The sequence below is a fragment of the Trachypithecus francoisi genome, unplaced genomic scaffold (assembly GCF_009764315.1).
Source record: "Trachypithecus francoisi isolate TF-2019V2 unplaced genomic scaffold, Tfra_2.0 Contig01705, whole genome shotgun sequence".
In the NCBI taxonomy this organism is placed as follows: Eukaryota; Metazoa; Chordata; class Mammalia; order Primates; family Cercopithecidae; genus Trachypithecus; species Trachypithecus francoisi.
Genome location: NW_022681450.1, coordinates 1,084,306 through 1,103,162, shown reverse-complemented (window position 1 = coordinate 1,103,162; position 18,857 = coordinate 1,084,306). Strand labels below are relative to the sequence as shown.

At 47.3% G+C, this 18,857-nt stretch overlaps 1 protein-coding gene across 1 annotated transcript; it reads left to right on the top strand.

The window, feature by feature from the left end:
• Positions 1–269: 269 nt before the first annotated feature.
• On the top strand, positions 270–2,151 carry ERICH4 (glutamate rich 4). The gene is made up of 2 exons (XM_033198845.1): positions 270–703; positions 1,390–2,151. Exons 1-2 carry the CDS (start codon positions 530–532, stop codon positions 1,606–1,608), a joined length of 393 nt encoding a protein of 130 aa, XP_033054736.1. The 5' UTR covers positions 270–529; the 3' UTR covers positions 1,609–2,151.
• Positions 2,152–18,857: the final 16,706 nt, after the last annotated feature.

The following is an 18,857-nucleotide window of genomic DNA, read 5'->3' as shown; positions in this document are numbered from 1 at the left end:
CAGCAGCCTGGACATAGGCACTCCAGCTGAGGGATTGCTCTGTTGGTGCCCCTCGGAGCCATTCCTGCCCCCAAAGGCACACTGGTGGGAAAGCCCTGGGATGACCTGCGCTGAGAGGACAAGCAAGGACCAAGCTATGGGGAAGCCAGAGGTCAAATGGAGGCTGAGGAGAGGCTGGAGAGGTGGTGGGGGGCAGGTGGAAGGACAGAGGGTGCCAGACATCTACAGACACTGAGCGCCCCTGAGGGGTCAGACCTGAGATAGGCAGGGAGGGGCAGAGTTTGACCTCTGCAAGAGGCTGTGTTTGAACCCTTTGAGCAGAGTTGAGGTTAGACTTCAGAAGGAAAAACAAAAGCACAAGGCCAGCTGATTTTCTCTGAAGAGTGGACTTTGGGATACCTTTGCCAGGAACCCCTATACCACTCCCTCTGCCCTTTACTCTCCACCACGCACACAGCTCCCCGGGGGAACGGGCCACCCTGGACCTTGCTACTTCCTGCTCCTGGCAGCCATAGCTCAGACAGAGACCATGGAGCTGTGGAGGCAGCTGAGTCAGGCTGGACTGGTGCCTCTGGAGCTGGGCCCACCCCCCCAGGCCCTGAGGGAGGTCCCCCCAGTGGAAATCCCTGGTCAGACTCTCAGGACTGCAGGGGCAGACACTGGAGGTGCCTGGAATAGTCTGCTGTGGATCAGGGAGGAGCTGGTGAGTGAGAGGTTTGGAAGGGAAAGAGAGACAGAAAGAGTAAATGAGAATGAATGGAAATGAACGAAAATAGAGAGGGCCAGAGATTGAAAGACAGAATCTGAGAGACAGAAGCAGAGATATGAGAGGCATGTGGAGACACAGGAAGACAGACATATAGTGAGGGACGGGAACAGAGGTGGGACAGGGAGATCCCAAAAGAGAGGGACAGAGTTGGGAAGCAGAGACTGAGAGCAGGAACAGAGACAGAGGGACTCAGACTGAATTTGAGAAAGTTGAGGAGGGCGGAGACAGGGCGAGCGAGAGAAAGAGAGCCAAAGGCAGGGGCAGAGAAATAGCAAAACAGAGACAGAGAGACAGGGGCATGGAAAGACAAAAAATAAATGGGGACAGAGACAGACAAAGGGAAACAGGGACAGAGATAGCTAAGAGAGGGAGGAGACATATTACTGAGAAACAGAGAGAGAAGTCAGGGACAATGAAATGGAGAGATAAAGACAGAGACAGAGTTAGAGATCAAGATACACTCTGAGAAGCAGGAAGGCAGTTAGGATCCACGGGCACAGTGAGGACCCTGCCCAGGCACCATGGCCAGGACATGAATTGGGACCTGCTCTCATCCAGGTCCTGGCGAGACCCTTGCTCTCTGGGGTGGCATCCCTGTGACGTCCCCTTCCTACCGGCAGGAGAACCTGCGCCGAGTTGATGTCCAGCTGCTGGGACAGCTGTGCAGCCTGGGGCTGGAGATGGGGGCGCTGCAGGAGGAACTGGTCACCAAATTGGAGGAGGAGGAGGAGAGTAGCGAGGAAGAGGAGGAGGATCAAGAGCCCCAGTGGAAGCAGGAGGAGGAACACCTGGAGGCCTTCCCAGCCCCACACCCCCCTGACTTTGAGATGATGATCTGAGGCTCTGCCAGTGCATTTAGGTTGACATACAAATTAGATGCAAATGTATGCAAAGGGGAGGGAAGATTTGCAGGTCAAATCAGATGTGGAATCAAGTATACCCCTTTAGTAAGTGCTTTCTCTGAAGATGCCTGCAATGAGATTTAGACATTGGCCTGTGAGCTACGGGTGTGTTGGCAGATGACATGAGGATGTGTTTGGAGGTGATGTGGGAGGTTGTAGAGAAGTTGCAGGTGCTTTTGCGGATGAGCCTCAGCTGTGCTGCTGAGATGGGGTCTCTGCAAATATGATGGTGATGCATACAGATGGGATTTCAGATCAACGCTGTCCAGTATGGTAGATGGACAGCGGACACACAGAGCTATTTAGCGCTTGAAACATGGGGAGTCCAAATTGAGATGTGCTGTGAGTGTAAAATACACACCAAATATTAAAGGCTTAGTATGATGAAAATAACACAAGACATCTCAATCATGTTTAGATTATTTGTTGAAATAATAATATTTTGATATATCAATAGTAGTAAAAATATTACTAAAATTATTTTCACCTGTTTTTAAATTTTGTTGTGTGTGCTGTTCCCCTCGCTGTGTCCATGTGTTCTCATTCTTTTTTTTTTTTTTGAAATGGAGTTTCGCTCCGTTGCCCAGGCTACAGTGCAGTGGCATGATCTCGGCTCATTGCAACCTCCACCTTCTGGGTTCAAGCCATTCTCCTGCCTCAGCCTCCTGAGTAGCTGGGATTACAGACACGCGCCACCACACCTAACTAATTTTTGTGTTTTTAGTAGAGACGGGGTTTCAGCATATTGGTCAGGCTGGTCTCAAACTCCTGACCTCGTGATCTGCCCATCTCAGCTTCCCAAAGTGCTGGGATTACAGGCATGAGCCACCTCCCCCAGCTTCATTCTTGTGTTTACAAAGCACTTTGTAGTTGGAAGTGCGGGTCTTTTCAGAGAAGTGAAATGTTGACAGAGGAGGTGCTGATTCCTTTCCATGGGAATTTTCTCCTTAAAAATAAGCCGCTTCCACTTTGGGAGGCCGAGGCTGGGGAATCACTTGAGGTCAGGAGTTTGAGACCAGCCTGGCTAACATGGTGAAACCCCGTCCCTACTAAAAATACAAAAATTAGCTGGATGTGATGGCGCACACCTGTAATCCCAGCTACTGGGGAGGCTGAGACATGAGCATTGCTTGAACCCGGAAGGCGGAGACTGCAGTGAGCCAAGATCACACCGCTGCACTCCCATCTGGGAGCCAGAGAGATACTCTATCTCAAAACAACAACGGAAAACCAAGCTGCTTCCTTTTGTCCAGTGGAGACCCCAGGATTGGGGTGGGGTGCAGGACTGGGGTTTAGGGGTTCAGGCTTCATTCCCAGCCTGGTCCTCATTAGCTAACCTGAGCCAGGTCTGCAGCTGGTGTCAGTACTGGTGTTTGGGGGTTGGGGAGAACATTGAAGTCACGCCCAGCAGCCAGGGAAGGGAGAAGGGCACCCCACAGAGCATGCAAGTGGCACGGCGCTCTCGCCTCCTCTTGGCACTGTAGACAGAGGCCCGGGGAGTCTGGGGGTCTCTTGGCAGCTACATCTAGACAGTAGGAGTCATAGGGAATGAGGATGTTGGATGTCACGGCCCCAGGGTCTGGGTCATGCTTCACAAGTGCCAGGGTCCTGTGTCTCTTGGGGAGAAAGACGTGAGTAGAGGGTACAAGGGAGAGGCTGGTGTAACAGGTGCTCCCTATTCAAGAACAGAATGGAGGATGGACTTGATGTTTAAGCAGAGTTGCCCTAAGCCGTGGCCTGGGCCACAGAGGTGAAATCCATGTAAGAGAGTGAGAGTTTGGGTGAAGGGGGCCAGCCCCACCAGTGCTGTCCTCAGCACCCCACTAACTGAGCTTGAGCAGTGACCAAGTCTGCACCAGGCAGACTGGGTCTCCCAGACCAGTGGGAGAAGATACCCGTCCCTACCCAGGGACAGCCGAGATGGTCAGAGTGGGGACAGAGGAAGTATAATCTGAGGGATCAGGGCTGAGATGGCGGAGGCGCAGGAGGCTGAGGGCACCCAGAGAAGGCAACAGGCCCAGGCTCAGGGCTGAGATGGCGGAGGCGCAGGAGGCTGAGGGCACCCAGAGAAGGCAACAGGCCCAGGCTGAAACGTCAGGAAAGTGATCTTAGAGGAGAACTGAGGCAACAAGGAAAAATGAGCCAAGTAAAGAAAGTGAATGGAGCCAGGCGTGGTGGCTCACGCCTGATATCCCAGCACTTTGGGAGGCCAAGGCGGGTGGATCACCTGAGGTCAGGAGTTTGAGATCAGCCTGGCCAACATGGCGAAACCCCGTCTCTACTAAAAATACAGAAATGAGCCAGGTGTGGCAGTGCATGTTTATAGTCCCAGCTACTCAGGAGGCTGAGGCACAATAATTGCTTGAACCTGGGAAGTGGAGGTTGCAGTCCACCAAGACTGTGTCACTACACTCCAGCCTGGGCAACAGAGTGAGACTCTGTCTCAAAAAAAAAGAAAAAGGGAAAGAAAAGAATATAAAAGTAGAAAAATAGCATATGCAGAAGCCATGGGGGTTATCTAGTGATCTAGCCCCCTGCTACTCAAAGTGCAGTCATTCATGGAACACAGCAGTAACAGCATTGTTACAGCTGTCTATTGCTACATAACAAACAGCCTCCAAACATTGTTGTTTCAAAGCAGTGACAGTGTGCATTTTGCTCATCTCTGCTCCACGCGGTCTGAGGCTTCAGCTAGAATCGCTGAAGGCGCATTTGCTCTCCTGTCTGGCAGCTGATGCTGGCTGAGGGCTAGGGGGCCTCTGTTTCTCTTCTTGTCTTGTCTCCATATGGGCTAGGTTGGGTTCCCAAGGAGCTTAGAGAATGGGTTCCAAGGGCATGTATCCTGAGAGGGAGCCAGTCAGAAGCCACATCGCCTTGTGTAACCCAGCCTCATAAGCCATGCAGGGTCACTCTCACCATGTTGATGCCATTGCAAAGTCCTGATCAGGTTCAAAGGAAGGGGAAATAAATGGGTGCGGTGGCTCACACCTGTAATCCCAGCACTTTGGGAGGCCAAGGGAGGCGGATCACCTGAGGTCGGGAGTTCGAGACCAGCCTGACCAACATGGAGAAACCCCATCTCTACTAAAAATACAAAATTAGCTGGGCATGGTGGCACATGTCGGTCATCCCAGCTACTCAGGAGGCTGAGGCTGGAGAATTGCTTGAACCCAGGAAGCGGAGGTTGCGGTGAGCCGAGATAGTGCCATTGCACTCCAGCCTGGGCAACAAGAGTGAAACTTCATCTCAAAAAAATAAATAAAGGAAGGGGAAATGGACTCCACCTTTTCATAGGCGAGTACAACGTTCTGGAGGAGCATGTGGGACAGGAAACACTGCTGAGATCATCAGTGGAAAGCGCAAGCTACCCCAGCAGCCGCTTGGTAGATGTGCTCACTCCCAGACCCATGCCAGACCAACCAAATCAGATTCTGTGCATAAGAAGAGTTCCAGCTGCTTTCTTTGCAAATTAGGTTTGAGAAATACTCTTCTAAATCACAAATGTGACACGGTTTTGAGCAGGTGGAGCAGGGAAACAGTAATTACATTTAGAGAGCTCCCTCTGGCTGCCAAGTGGAGGTTGGATTAGAGGGCTCAAGAGTGGTGGTCCAGTAGAAAGAACCAAAAAAAAAAAAAAAAAAAAAAATTGGATGAATTGAACATTATCAAAATTCCAAACCTGTGTATACATCAAAAAAACACTATTGAAAATAGATTGCCGGGCACTGTGGCTCACACTTCCAGCACTTAGGGAGACCGAGGCTGACAGATCGCTTTGAGTCAGGGAGTTCAAGACCAACCTAGGCAACATGGCGAAACCTCGGCTCTACTAAAAAATACAAAAATTAGCTGGGTGCGATGGCAAGTGCCTGTAACCTCAGCTACTCAGGAGGCTGAAGTGGGAGAATTGCTTGAGCCTGGGAGGTCGAGTCTGCAGTGAGTCGAGATCATGCCACACTGCACTCCAGCCTGGGTGACAGAGTGAGACTGTCTCAATGAAAAAAAAAAAAGAGAAAAGAAAAGAAAGAAAAAGACAACCTATACGTTAGGAGAAAATAGTTGCAGAAATATATCTGATAAGGCTCTAATATCTAGAATATATAAGGAACTTTTACAACTCAACAATATACAGAAAAATATTAATAGTTCAGTTACAAAATAGGCAAAGAACTTGAATAGTCATTTCCCCAAAGAAGATATACACGTTATTAAGTCAATAAGCAGATGAAAAGATGCTCAACATTTGTATCAGTAAGGGTTCTCCAGAAAAACAGAATAAATTATATATATAATTATACGTATAATTTAATTTAAAGTATAATTTAATTATATGTATAATTTAGGTATATATACGTATACGTTAGGTATCTATATAATTTATTCTGTTTTTCTGGAGAACCCAATTTGTATATTTAAATTGGCTCATGTAATTATGGAAGCTGAGAAGTCTCACCATCTGCCATTTGCAAGCTGGAAACTGGGAAAGTTGGTGGTGTATTCAGTTCAAGTTTGAAGGTTTCATAACCAGGAGGGCAAATATCCGAAGTCAGGAGAAGATGGATATCTCAGCTCAAACAGAAACAAATTCGCCGTTGTTTTCTCTTCTCTCTTTTTTTTTTTTTTTTGAGACAGAGTCTCGCTCTGTCGCCCAGGCTAGAGTGCAGTGGCGTGATCTTGGCTCACTGCAGCCTCTGCCTCCCGGGTTGCAGCGATTCTCGTGCCTCAGCCTCCCGAGTAGCTGGGATTACAGACGTACACCACATGTCCGGCTAATTTTTTTGTATTTTTTAGTAGAGAAGGGGTTTCACCATGTTGGCCAGGCTGGTCTTAAACTCCTGTGCTCCTGTGATCCACCCGCCTCGGCCTCCCAAAGTGCAGGAATTACAGGCGTGAGCCACAGCGCCCGGCCACAAAATTGTAAACATTACCCATGGGGCTTGGTTGTGCTTCTACTGGGCTCCAACCTGCTGTGATGCCCTGTCTCCACAAGGTGGCGCCAAGACACACCGCTGCAGCCCCTGCAGCCAAGGCAGACTGTACACAGGGTAGTGGGACGGGACTTTGAGGAAGCAGGTCCCTATAGCTGGCGTCGTTGAGACAGGCTATTCCCACACAGGGGGCTCCTGTTGAGACAGAAACTCCAAGTTCTGGTGAGCAGGAGACAGGCAGTGTTATGGGCTGAATAATCACTCCTAAAGCTACCCATGTCACAATCCCTGGAACCTGTGAATGGTAACTTTTATGGCAAAAGGGCTTTGCAGATGGGATGAAGTTAAGAATATTGAGGTGGGGAAATTCTCCTGGGTTATGTGGGTGACCCTCAATGGAATCCCAAGTGTATTTGCAAGAGAGAGACAGAGGAAGCCCTGAACACAGAGAAGAGGGGAGGATGTGATAACAGAAGTAAGAGGGTGAGTGGTGTCAGGAAGGGGCTGGAGCAAGGGAGGCAGCAGCCTCTAGAAGGTGGAGAAGCAGCACAGATGCTCCCCTGAGGCCTCCAGTTCAGGACAACCCTGCCAGCACCGTCCGTTGACACTTCTGACTCCAAAACCACAAGAACATCGTTTCGTGTGGGTTTAAGTGACAAATTTGTGACCACTTGTAGCAACAGCTGTGAGAAACTCCTACAGGCAGGAAGGAGGCGCAGAGGCAATGGTAATTTTCCTATTAAATATAACTTAAGCCAAAATGAAAATATCAGCAATTGAACTGATGAGACTGTGGGACGGCTGCAGCAGTCACACAGGTGCTGGGAGTATGCGCTGGTACAAGTGCTTTGGAAAACTCCGCGGAAGTGTGTGTGACCCTGAACATACAGTATCTAGGAGCCAGCAGTTCCCCTCCTGGGCATATACTAAAGAGAAACACGTGTAGGTGCTCACCAAAGACACCTACTAGAATAGTTACAGCAGCCCAGTTTTTTTTTTTTTTTTTTTTGAGATGGATTCTTGCCCTGTCGCCCAGGCTGGAGTGCAATGGCGCGATCTCGGCTCACTGCAAGCTCCGCCTCCCGGGTTACCACCATTCTCCTGCCTCAGCCTCCCGAGTAACTGGGACTACAGGCGCCCGCCACCACGCCCAGCTAATTTTTTTCTTTTTTTTCTTTTTTTTTTGCATTTTTAGTAGAGACGGGAGTTCATCGTGTTAGCCAGGATGGTCTCGATCTCCTGTCCTCGTGATGCGTCTGCCTCGGCCTCCCAGAGTGCTGGGATTACAGGTGTGAGCCACCGTGCCCGGTCACACAGCCCGATCTTAATAGCTTCAAACAGGAAGTTATCCAAATGTCCATCAGCAGGAGAATGGTGGTGTTCCCACCCCTTCCATTGAGAGTGGGGTCTGTGTGCCAAGTCCCCTGAGTACGGGTGGGCTTGTGATTTCTAACACTAACAAGTGTGGGGAAAGTGACCCGATGTGATATCTAAGGCTGAATCATAAAAAGTGTGAGCTTTGGCCAGGCACAGTGGCCCACGCCTGTAATCCCAGCACTTTGGGAGGCAGAGGTGGGCGGATCACCTGAGATCAAGAGTTCAAGACCAGCCTGGCCAACAAGGTGAAACCCCGTCTCTACTAAAAATACAAAAATTAGCTGGGCTTGGTGGCGTGTGCCTGCAATCCCAGCTACTTGGGAGGCTGAGGCAGACCGATCGTTTGAACCTAACCTGGTAGGCAGAGGCTGTAGTGGGCCAAGATCGCGCCACTGCACTCCAGCCTGGGGGTGACAGAGCAAGACTTCATCTCAAAAAAAAAAAAAAAAAAAAAGCTGCTGTGTAAAAGACCCAACTGCTTCAGGATCACCACGTTGGAGAGGTCATGTATAGGACTCAGGCGACCGTCGCAGCTGAGCCGAGCCTTCTGATTGTCCCCACCATAGTTTCAGACCTGTGAGTGAAGAATCATCTTATACATAGAGGCCTCATCCCCAGCTGTTCCAACCCTGAGCTTTTCAGTTACCCTGAGCCATTTGCCTCATCCCTGCGGAGGCTCCGGCATCATGGAGCAGAGACAAAACTCCTTGCTTTTGACTTCTCAGAATTTTTGATCCACAGAACCATGGCATCGTCACACCATTTAGTTGGGAGTGGGGTTGTTACATAGCAGCAAATAACCAAACACAAATAATAAATAAGTTATGGGATATTCATGCAATGGAATGTTTACACAGTATCTACTTATAGATGATATGTCTTCTCCCCCAAACAGAAAGTAAGGGTTCAAGAGCTAAGCTATGAAGAGGCAAAGGCATAATAATGACACAATGGACTTTGGGGACTCAGGGGGATAGGGTGGGAAGGGAGTGAGGGATAAAAGACCACAAATTGGGTTCAGTGTATACTTCTTGGGTGATGGGTGCACCAAAATCTCACAAATCGCCACTAAAGAAATTACTCATGCAACAAAATACCACCTGTTCCCCAAAAACCTATGAAAATAAATTAAAAAAAATCATACATAGGCGGGGTGCAGTGGCTCACGACTACCATCCCAGAAACTTGAGAGGCTGAGGCAGGCAGATTATTTGAGGTCAAGAGTTCGAGACCAGCCTGGCCAATATGGTGAAACCCCGTCTCCACTAAAAATACAAAAATTAGCTAGGTGTGGTGGCGCACTCCTGTAATCCCAGCTACTTGGGAGGCTGAAGCAGGATAATTGCTTGAACCCAGGAGGCAGACTTTGCAGTGAGCCAAGATCACACCATTGCACTCCACCCTGGGTGAAGAAGTGAGATCCATCTCAAAAAAAAAAAAAAAAGTGTATAATTGGCATTAACTTCTTTTAGTTAAAAAAAAATGGAACACCAAAAAATATTGAGATATGAGAGGATGATCACCCTTATATGCTTAAATGTGTTATATATATGAAATTTGTGCCCAGGCATGTGATATTGGTTTTGATTATTTGTATTTTCTTGAGAAGTATACATAGGCTTTTCTTTTTTCCTTTTTTCTTTCTTTCTTTTTTTTGAGATGGAATCTCGCTTCTGTCGCACAGACTGGAGTGCAGTGGTGTGATCTGGGCTGATTGCAATCTCTGCTTCCTGGGTTCCAGCGATTCTCCTTCCGCAGTCTCCCGAGTAGCTGGGATTAAGGCATGAGCCACCGTGCCCTGCCCTTCCTGCTCCTATTGAGTATGTCTAGTAATTGACACACTTGGCTGTCCACATTTCTTGGCCTTACAGACACTGTGCTCTATAATATGACTCAGGTCTCTGCAGGGCAGCCCCACTTGCTGCAGGCTGCTGCTGCTGCCTCCTCCTCAGGCCCACCTTGCTTCCCATGGCATAGTGCTGGCCTCAGCCACTCCCAGACACTTCCATCACACTGGTACTATGAAGCCCTGCCCTGTAACTGTCCCCTGCTTTGAGCTTTGACCTATGAAAAATGACCATTACTTGCATCTCAGTGATGCTCGTGTCCCTCTCACTACTGCAGTGCTCACCAGCCCTCCTCATCATCCTAGTCAGCTGCTGGGTTATTTTCTTCTGTAAAAGGCACGTTCTGGCCGGGCGCGGTGGCTCACACCTGCAATCTGAGCACTTTGGGAGGCCGAGGTGGGCGGATCTCGGGGTTAAGAGTTTGAGACCAGCCTGACCAATATGGTGAAATCTCATCTCTACCAAAAATACAAAAACTGGGTGTGGTGGTGCATGCCTGTAATCCCAGCTACCCAGGAGGCTGAGGAAGGAGAATAGCTTGCATCTGGGAGGTGGAGGTTGCAGTGAGCCGAGATGGTGCCACTGCACTCCAGCCTGGGTGACAGAGTGAAACTCCATCTCAAAAAAATAAAAAGCCACATTCCAAAATGCCCATCTCTGAACTTTTGGATCCTTTACCTCACTGCTGTATTGCAGTGCAATTCACTTCTGATGCTAACTAGTAAAGATTACCCGGAGTCAGCTCGGAGTCCGTTCTTTATGGAAAAATTCTATCACAAGACTGAGCACATCATATGTAAGCCCCAGATTTAAGGATCTCAGGCTACCCACATTTCTGACCAACTTGCTATAAATTCAGGGGTTCCCATGACCCTCTCAGGGTGGATGGTCTGCTACTGTGTTTCACAGAACTCAGGATAGTACTATACCTATTTTTTAAAGTTTTATTAGAGCAAAAGGATGCAAATCAGAATGAGCAATAGAAAGGGATACCTAGGAGGCCAGGCACGGTGGCTCACACCTGTAATCCCAGCACTTTGGGAGGCTGAGGTGGGCAGATCACCTGAGGTCAGGAGTTCGAGACCAGCCTGACCAACATGGAGAAATGCCGTCTCTACTAAAAATACAAAATTATCCAGGCATGGTGGTGCATGACTGTAATCCCAGCTACTCGGGAGCTTGAGGTAGGAGAATCGCTTGAACCCGGGAAGCAGAGGTTGTGGTGAGCCGAGATCGTGCCATTGCACTCCAGCCTGGGCAACAAGAGTGAAACTCGAAAGAAAGAAAAAAAGAGAGAAAGAGAGAAAGGAAGAAAGGAAAGAAAGAAAGAAGGGAAAGAGAAGAAAGAGAAAAAGACATGCATAGGACTGGGTCAGAAAGGGTCCTAAATATGAAGCTTTTATTGTCTACCCATGGTGGGGTGAGGTGCAGCCCTTCCCCACCTTTTTTGAAGTTTTGCCTTTTTGTGATTAAGTCTTGTTCCTGGCCCTGAGCTCTACCTGTCCTTTAGCTTCAGGAGATGAACATCCCTTGCGGCTCTCATAGATACTTTAAATTGCTGAGCTATAGGTCTGAGCCTGTCCTTTTCTCTCTTCCATGCATCAGCGGCACTTGTTGGTAGCCATTCAACTCCACACTCCTATTACTTTCATTTCCCCCACGATATTCAAAACCACAGAGACTATGTGCCTATGGAACATCTGTAGCTCACCTCGGTTTACTCCAGGTGAAATATCAGTGACCTCCCAGTAGACACATGCCCTGCAGACCATCAGCACACTGCAGACCCTCAGCACCTCTGTGATGAGGTGGTCACTGCCATCTTGTGGCGGGGGCTGGGGGAGTCATCTAAACCCAGAAGTGATGATCATGGTTGGTTTTCTAGAGTCTTTGCTGGCATCACATGTTGGGGACCATGTTCTCTAAAAGCAAAGCATGAGGAGGTGATTCAAAATGTGCATTGGGCCAGGCACAGTGGCTCATGCCTGTAATCCCAACACTGTGGGAGGCCAAGGCGGGAGGATCAACTGAGGTCAGGAGTTCAAGACCAGCCTGACCAACATGGAGAAACCCCGTCTCTACTAAAACTACAAAATTAGCTGGGCGTGGTGGTGCATGCTTGTAATCCCAGCTACTTGGGAGGCTGAGGCAGGAGAATCACTTGAACCCGGGAGGCGGAGGTTGCGGTGAGCTGAGATTGCACTATTGCATTCCAGCCTGGGTAAGAAGAGTGAAACCCTGTCTCAAAAAAAAAAAAAAAAAAAGAAAAAGAAAAAGAAAAAAGAGGTGCATGGCAGGAGTGTGCTGGGGAGCTCAAGGAAAGCACCAAAGACCAGATCTGGCTGGAGACCCTCAAGTCTGATCCCAGGGAGGCTCTGGAGCATGCACCACAGCACAGACGTGGCCTCACCTTGGTCGCCCTTAGATCTCTGTGCTAGCACGTCCCTGGCTGTTGGCTGTTCTCAGGAAGGAGCTGAACAGCAACCACCTGGACCAGGTGACTGCCCTTCAGCTGAGGTCAAATCTCTGCAGAAAGATCATCTATGAGGTAGGAATGAGCATCCTGGGGAAGGGGATCTGAGCAGTGCACCCACAGTAATTCCTACACGGTGTAAATGTCTTTAAAGAAAAGTACCAGGGCTGGGCATGGTGGTTCATGCTTGTAATCCCAGAACTTTGGGAGGCCAAGGTGGGAGGATTGCTGAGCCTAGGAGTTTGAGGCTACAGTGTGCCATGATTGCACCACTGCACTCCAACCTGGGTGACAGAGTGAGACCCTGTCTCTAAACAAAACACAAAACAAAACAAAACAACACCCCCAAACCCCCCAGAACATCCTGTTGTGAACAGGCCTATGCAAAACTACTCCCAAAGGCCAACGAAGCTGAGCATCTGAAGAAAGAGGCTGACAAATCAAATTCCTGAAGTACAAAAATTTAATATTGCTTAAGGAAGAACAGGCATGTTTGGGTGGCAAGGAGATGAGATGGTGAATCCCACACTGTTACCTCCCAGACCCAAGGCTTACATGCAATAGGAGAGAATGGTATAAAAGCCCTTTTATACTGTGGGTTATATAAGGAATTGAAGTTGATTGCTTAGAAGAAGAGAAGGATTTGACTAAGGGCAGGGTTTAGGTGAAAGTAGAAACTGTAGGCACATTTCTGGAGCTGGCTTTCATCAGAGGTCAATTTGGCAGGTAAGTAACCAAGATGAAGTGTCCTTATCCTCCGCACTCCATCCCCCTAATTTGGCTCTTACAATCTCACGCGCCTTCCTCTTCCGCGATGGTCCCTGAGCCTTTAGGGAGGAGGCTGGGGTGAACATGTTGCATCAATATGTTTTCTACTTTTTAAAGCAGAGGCCACAGCAACAATACAGCAGGCTTTGTAGAAATCATCAGCAGGCTTTGTGGAAAACAGCAGGCTTTGTAGAATCATCTTCAGAATACTGTGATTTTGGTTAATTCAGAAGTACTACAATGAAAGATCTATAACGTTAATCATTTGAACAGTAGGAATAGAATGCACATAGGATACAATAAAAATTGTTGTTGCATTAGAAGCCAACTAAAACTATCATAAAGAAAATGAAAACCCATTTATTCTTTGGATACTTGTAGTCAGGAAATAATTCAGAATTTAGTCCAAATTGCAGGTAAATAATAAAAACCTCAAAAACAATGTTTAGGGCTAGAATCTAATAACAGGTGTACTAGAGTTTTCTTCTGAAACCTAATTTTTTTATCTTCAGTTTCCACATGTCTACAAAAGATAAATTATAGTAGGACCAGTTTATTTGCAAAATAAATTTTAATCTCATTATACTTGGTCTCATTATTATTGTTTGAGACAGAGTCTCACTCTACTGCCCAGGCTGGAGTGCAGTGGTGTGATCTCAACTCGCTGCAATCTCTGCCTCCCAGGTTCAAGTGATTCTCCTCCCTTAGCCTCCCAAGTAGCTGGGATTACAGGTGCATGCCACCATGCCCGGTTAATTTTGTATTTTTAGTAGAGATAGGGTTTTACCATGTTGCCCAGGCTGGTCTCAAACTCTTGATCTCAGGTGATCCACCTGCCTCAGCCTCCCAAAGTGCTGGGATTGCAGGCGTGAGCCACCGTGCCCAGCCGTAACCTGATTATTTGCAATGATGTGCAGAAAGAATAGTGATTGGCCATATAGCCTCTTTTAAAATTGGCTTTGCTGGACATTTCACGAGTAATTTTGGACTAGATGTTTAGAAACACCAAGGGCAGGAAGCAAAACCAATAATTTGCCATCAGACTGTGCTTGTAGTACCTGTATAACCACCCAACGGGTTCTTCTTGCCCATTGCACAGACAAAACCAATTCACTGAGTCCATGGTATTGCAGTAGAGGTTTCATTAAATCAGAGCAATCCAAGGGGTAGGGCTGGGATTATTAATCAATCTCCCTAATAACTCAGGGGCCAGGATTTTTATGGATAGTTTGGCAGGCAGGGGGCTAGGGAATGGGTGCTGCTGATTGTTTGAGGATGAAATCATAGGGGTGCGGAAAATGGTCCTCATGCACTAAGTCCATCTCTGGGTGGGGGTCACAGGACCAGAAATCTCAGGACCTCTGGCCATGTGACTCCTGAGGAGCAAGAGATTATAGAAAGGCAAGCTGTGGGACAATACTGGTTATCAGTCAGCTACACCTGCATTTTAGCATAATTCAGGCCCCTCTCATAATCCTAATCTTGTGGGCTTTCATTTGTCTTACAAAGGTAGTTTCAGTCCCTGAGCAAGGAAGGGGTTCATTTTAGGGAGACAGTATTATCATCCTTGCTTCAAAGTTAAACTATAAACTAAATTCCTCCCACGGCTAGCTTGGCCTATGGCCAAGAGTAAGCAAGGGCAGCCGGCCTGAGGCCAGACATGAGATGAAGTCAGCCATGCTGGACTTCTCTCATATTCATAATCTTTGCAACAGCAATTTCACCTGTATGAACTGGGTGAATTCCCCCATCTTCCTGAGATCCCCACATAACTTGAGGTTCCTGGGCCTGTCAGAAAGTGACATTCTTTACTTTCCACAGATAAGGGACCTTAAAAGGAAAGTGTATGGAAAATATACCCAGTCTTGAGTAAAGACTGGGTTGAGGAAAGTAAAGAATGTCACTTTCTGACAGGCCCAGGAACCTCAAGTTATGTGGGGATCTCAGGAGGATGGGGGAATTCACCCAGTTCATACAGGTGAAATTGCTGTTGCAAAGATTATGAATATGAGAGAAGTCCAGCATGGCTAACTTCATCTCATGTCTGGCCTCAGGCCCTCTGCCCTTGCTTACTCTTGGCCATGGGTGCAGCACACCAACAAGGCACAAGTATACATATGTAACAAACCTGCACATTATGCACATGTACCCTAGAACTTAAAGTATAATAAAAATAAATAAATAAATAAATAAATAAAGAAAATATACCCAGTCTTTTTTTTTTTCCAAGAAGATTCTTATCAGCTCCATAAAGTCAACTTCAATTCCTCAAATAAGTCGTATTTGAATTCATTCCGCTGTAAGCCTTCAAAGAGTAACGAGCATCTCCAATGGTTCCTGTTACGAAAGAAAACCGAATCTGATTGAGCTTGTGCCAATAATTATATTGCCATAAGTGAAAATACTCACAAATAGTTTCCAAATGTTGGAGAATTCTTGTCGGGAGAAAGGTCAATTTCACTCACAAAAGTATACTTGGTCAATTGTTGTTAGTTATAAATAGCTCAAAAGAAAGGTTTTCCTGATGCTGCTTCTAACAGAGTGGCAGTCTTCCAAACAGGATATTGTCTGTTCACTTTGGAATTGCCATGCAGAAAGCAAGCAGCTCTTTGTCGGTCAGGCGAGAGCTGTTTATTAGGCACTTGTAGAGTCCAGCAGCTCCTTAAGATGGAGCAGGGACCCCTCTTACGGGCTTACTTGGTCCCCATCAGCCAGTATGGAGATAAAGGAAAATCTTGACTTCCTTCAAGGGAAATTCCAGGCATCTAGCTAGCCTTGAGAAGTATATGAGCAACTTGATCAACAAGAAGGTAATGGTAGCTTAAAACAACAGCCAAGGAAATTAGAGTCCTAATGTATTTGGTTTCCTACGAAAACTAAAGAAAGATAACATCTTAACATATGTCTCTGAGTTGTTTTCAGAAACCTGGACCCCCACCAGAAAATATTAAAAATACAAAAATTAGCCGGGCGTGGTGTTGTGCGCTCATAGTCCCAGCTACTTGGGAGGCTGAGGCAGGAGAATTGTTTGAACCCGGGAGGTGGAGGTTGCAGTGAGGCGAGATCTCGCCATTACACTCCAGCCTGGGCGACAAGAGTGACACTTCCGCTCAAAAAAAAAAAACAAAAAAAAAAAGAACAAAAAAAAAAAAAAAGAGAAAAGGAAACCAAAAGTCCTGCTCCCCAGTTACTTACTCTCATCGTTACTCTCATCATCCATTTTAGTAAAGGCTCCTCTGGAAGCTGATGATAGCAGTCTCCTTCAGACTGTACCCTCTGGTTTCTCTACTTTGTTTTGCTCCTCCCCCACAGTTACTAGGTTTTTGGTAACCACAATTCTCAGAAGTACTTTCTATTGTCACTACATGATTTCATTCTTGGGAGGTGGCTCTGAGTTAGTGGCTGAGACTTACATTCACTGAAATCTAAGCTTAGTGTAGCTTCAAGATTGAAGCCAGCACTCTGTTTTAATTTTACTTTAGCTATGATAGGTAACAATAAGGATTGAATATGACCCTTTTTTCTTATTTTGTTTGTGTTTTCTTAGGCATCCAGTAAACTGACTCCTCCAAGATTTGGATCCATTTCTAAATTCCACTGCAAACTTTGCCTTCAGTAACTGCAGCTCTGTGCCATGGGTAACTACGTGGCCACCCAGGAATCAGAGTTTCCTCATTCCCCATCTTTTTATTTTTTTGCTTTCTATACATTTAATTGTATCTATTCATTGTGAAAGAAAACAGAATCTCCCGGCCCCAAACTCACTATGGCTAAGGGCAAGTGAAGTTTGAGAACGTAGTCCCATAATACTGCTTTCCTTTCCCCCTCAAACACATAGCTGTAATTTCACAACCCTGTGTCATTGCCTTATCATTGGGGTCAAGCAGAATACCCCAGTGACAGAAGGCCACATATCTTCCCAGATGGCTTTCCTCATAAGTTGTTCACAAGGAAATTCCTTGTGAGCCCCTAACTCTTTCAGGAGAAATATTGTAAACAAAAAGTAAAATTCTAAGCCCCCCAACCAACCGAATAGAGCCCCTCTTGTCCAAGGGGATCCCACCTAAACCTGAAAAACGAATTCAGGTCATGATGAGAAGGGAGGAGGTCAGACACACCTCATTATATTTCTTCCCTTTGGAGTTCAGGCACAAGTGACCAGCATTAACATTAAAACAGAGCTCCTGGCTGGGCACAGTAGTTCACATTTGCAATCCCAGCACTTTGGGAGGCCGAGGTGGGCAGATGACATGAGGCCAGGAGTTCAAGACCAGCCTGGCCAACATGGCAAAACCCTGTCTCTACTAAAAATACAAAAATTAGCTGGGTATGGTGGCGCACACATGTAATCCCAGCTACTCAGGGGGCTGAGGCACGAGAATCGCCTGAACAGAGGAGGCAGAGGTTTCAGTGAATGGACATTGCACCACTGCACTCCAGACTGGGTGACAGAGTGAGACCTTTGTCTCAAGAAATAAGAAGGAATAATAGAGATCCCAAGACTGACGGAACAGACTCTTTGTAGCAATAAGATAACTGACTCCAACCTGACTCTGGTATGGCATCACATAATAGATAACATGCCCTAAGTATTTTATCCCCAAATGTATTTCTTTGACATATTTTGGAATGGCCCTGCAAGGCCATCTCTTGTGGGGGAAATCTATAGAGCATCCTCTTCTTGGCTGGGCGCAGTGGCTCATGCCTGTAATGCCAGCACTTTGGGAGGCTGAGGCAGGCGGATCATGAGGTCAGGAGTTCGAGAGCAGCCTGGCTAATATGGTGAAACCCCATCTCTACTAAAAATACAAGAACAAAAAAATTTAGCTGGGTGTGGTGATGTGTGCCTGTAGTCCCAGCTACTCAGGAAGCTGCGGCAGAAGAAACACTTGAACTTGTTAGGCAGAGGTTGCAGTGAGCTGAGATCACACCCCTGCACTCCAGTTTGGGTAACAGAGTGAGACTCTGTCTCAAAAAAAAAAAAAAAAAGTGAACATGGTGGGTCAGCACCCAAGATGGAGTTGCTTTAGCCTGCAAAGAGTCTCTGGGATGTGGCAAGTTAGAGGTGGAGAGTGGGGGCAAGGAGAGAAAGGGTGCTGGGCAGAGGGGAGATTGGAGACAGTAAGAGCTCTGGAGCACAGTGCCTGTGAAAATGAGTTCATTAAGGGAAAGGAGGATTCCCCAGGTCCAGCTGAGAAGGAAGTGGCTTTAAGGAGGGCCCCTGTAAGCCTACTCAGAGCCATGGGAAGAAGGCCTGGAGCTTTATTTTTAAAATTTTTATTTATTAAAAAAAATTTTTTTTGAGACAAGGTTTTATTCTGTTGCCCAGACTGAAGTGCAGTGGCACAATCACAGCCTTGACCTCCAGGGCTCAAGTGATTCTTTGACCTCGACCTTCCAAGTGTGCATCACCATGCCCGGCCCTGTCTGTCTTTTTAGGGAGCCAGGCTCATAGATTTCTAGACAGAAATATCTTGGGGCTCAAGCATCTAAGGGTTAGATCAGGGACAGCGGATGAGCTGGCACACAGTGGAGAGGGAGGTTAGAATCCCACAGGGGCAGAATATTGTGAGAATGAGGAGGAAGTGGAGGGCACGCATATATTGCAGAGGCAGCAGTGGAGCTGAAGGCAGGAAACCTGCAAAAGAGGAAGGGAGTTCGAGAGCAGGAGGGTGGGAGGTGGTGTCTGAGCAGAGGAAGGTTATGAACATCGGGTTGGGGGAAGGGAGGAAGATGCAGGGCGACGTGGGTGGGAATTAGACATGGGGGAAAGAGGTTTCCAAAGTGAAGGCT

Excerpts from the sequence above, each read along its gene's own strand:
- ERICH4 (XM_033198845.1), top strand. The coding sequence starts at position 530 with ATGGAGCTGTGGAGGCAGCTGAGTCAGGCTGGACTGGTGCCTCTGGAG. Across the intron at positions 704-1,389 it reads TGTGGATCAGGGAGGAGCTG|GAGAACCTGCGCCGAGTTGA; the intron begins GTGAGTGAGAGG and ends TCCTACCGGCAG.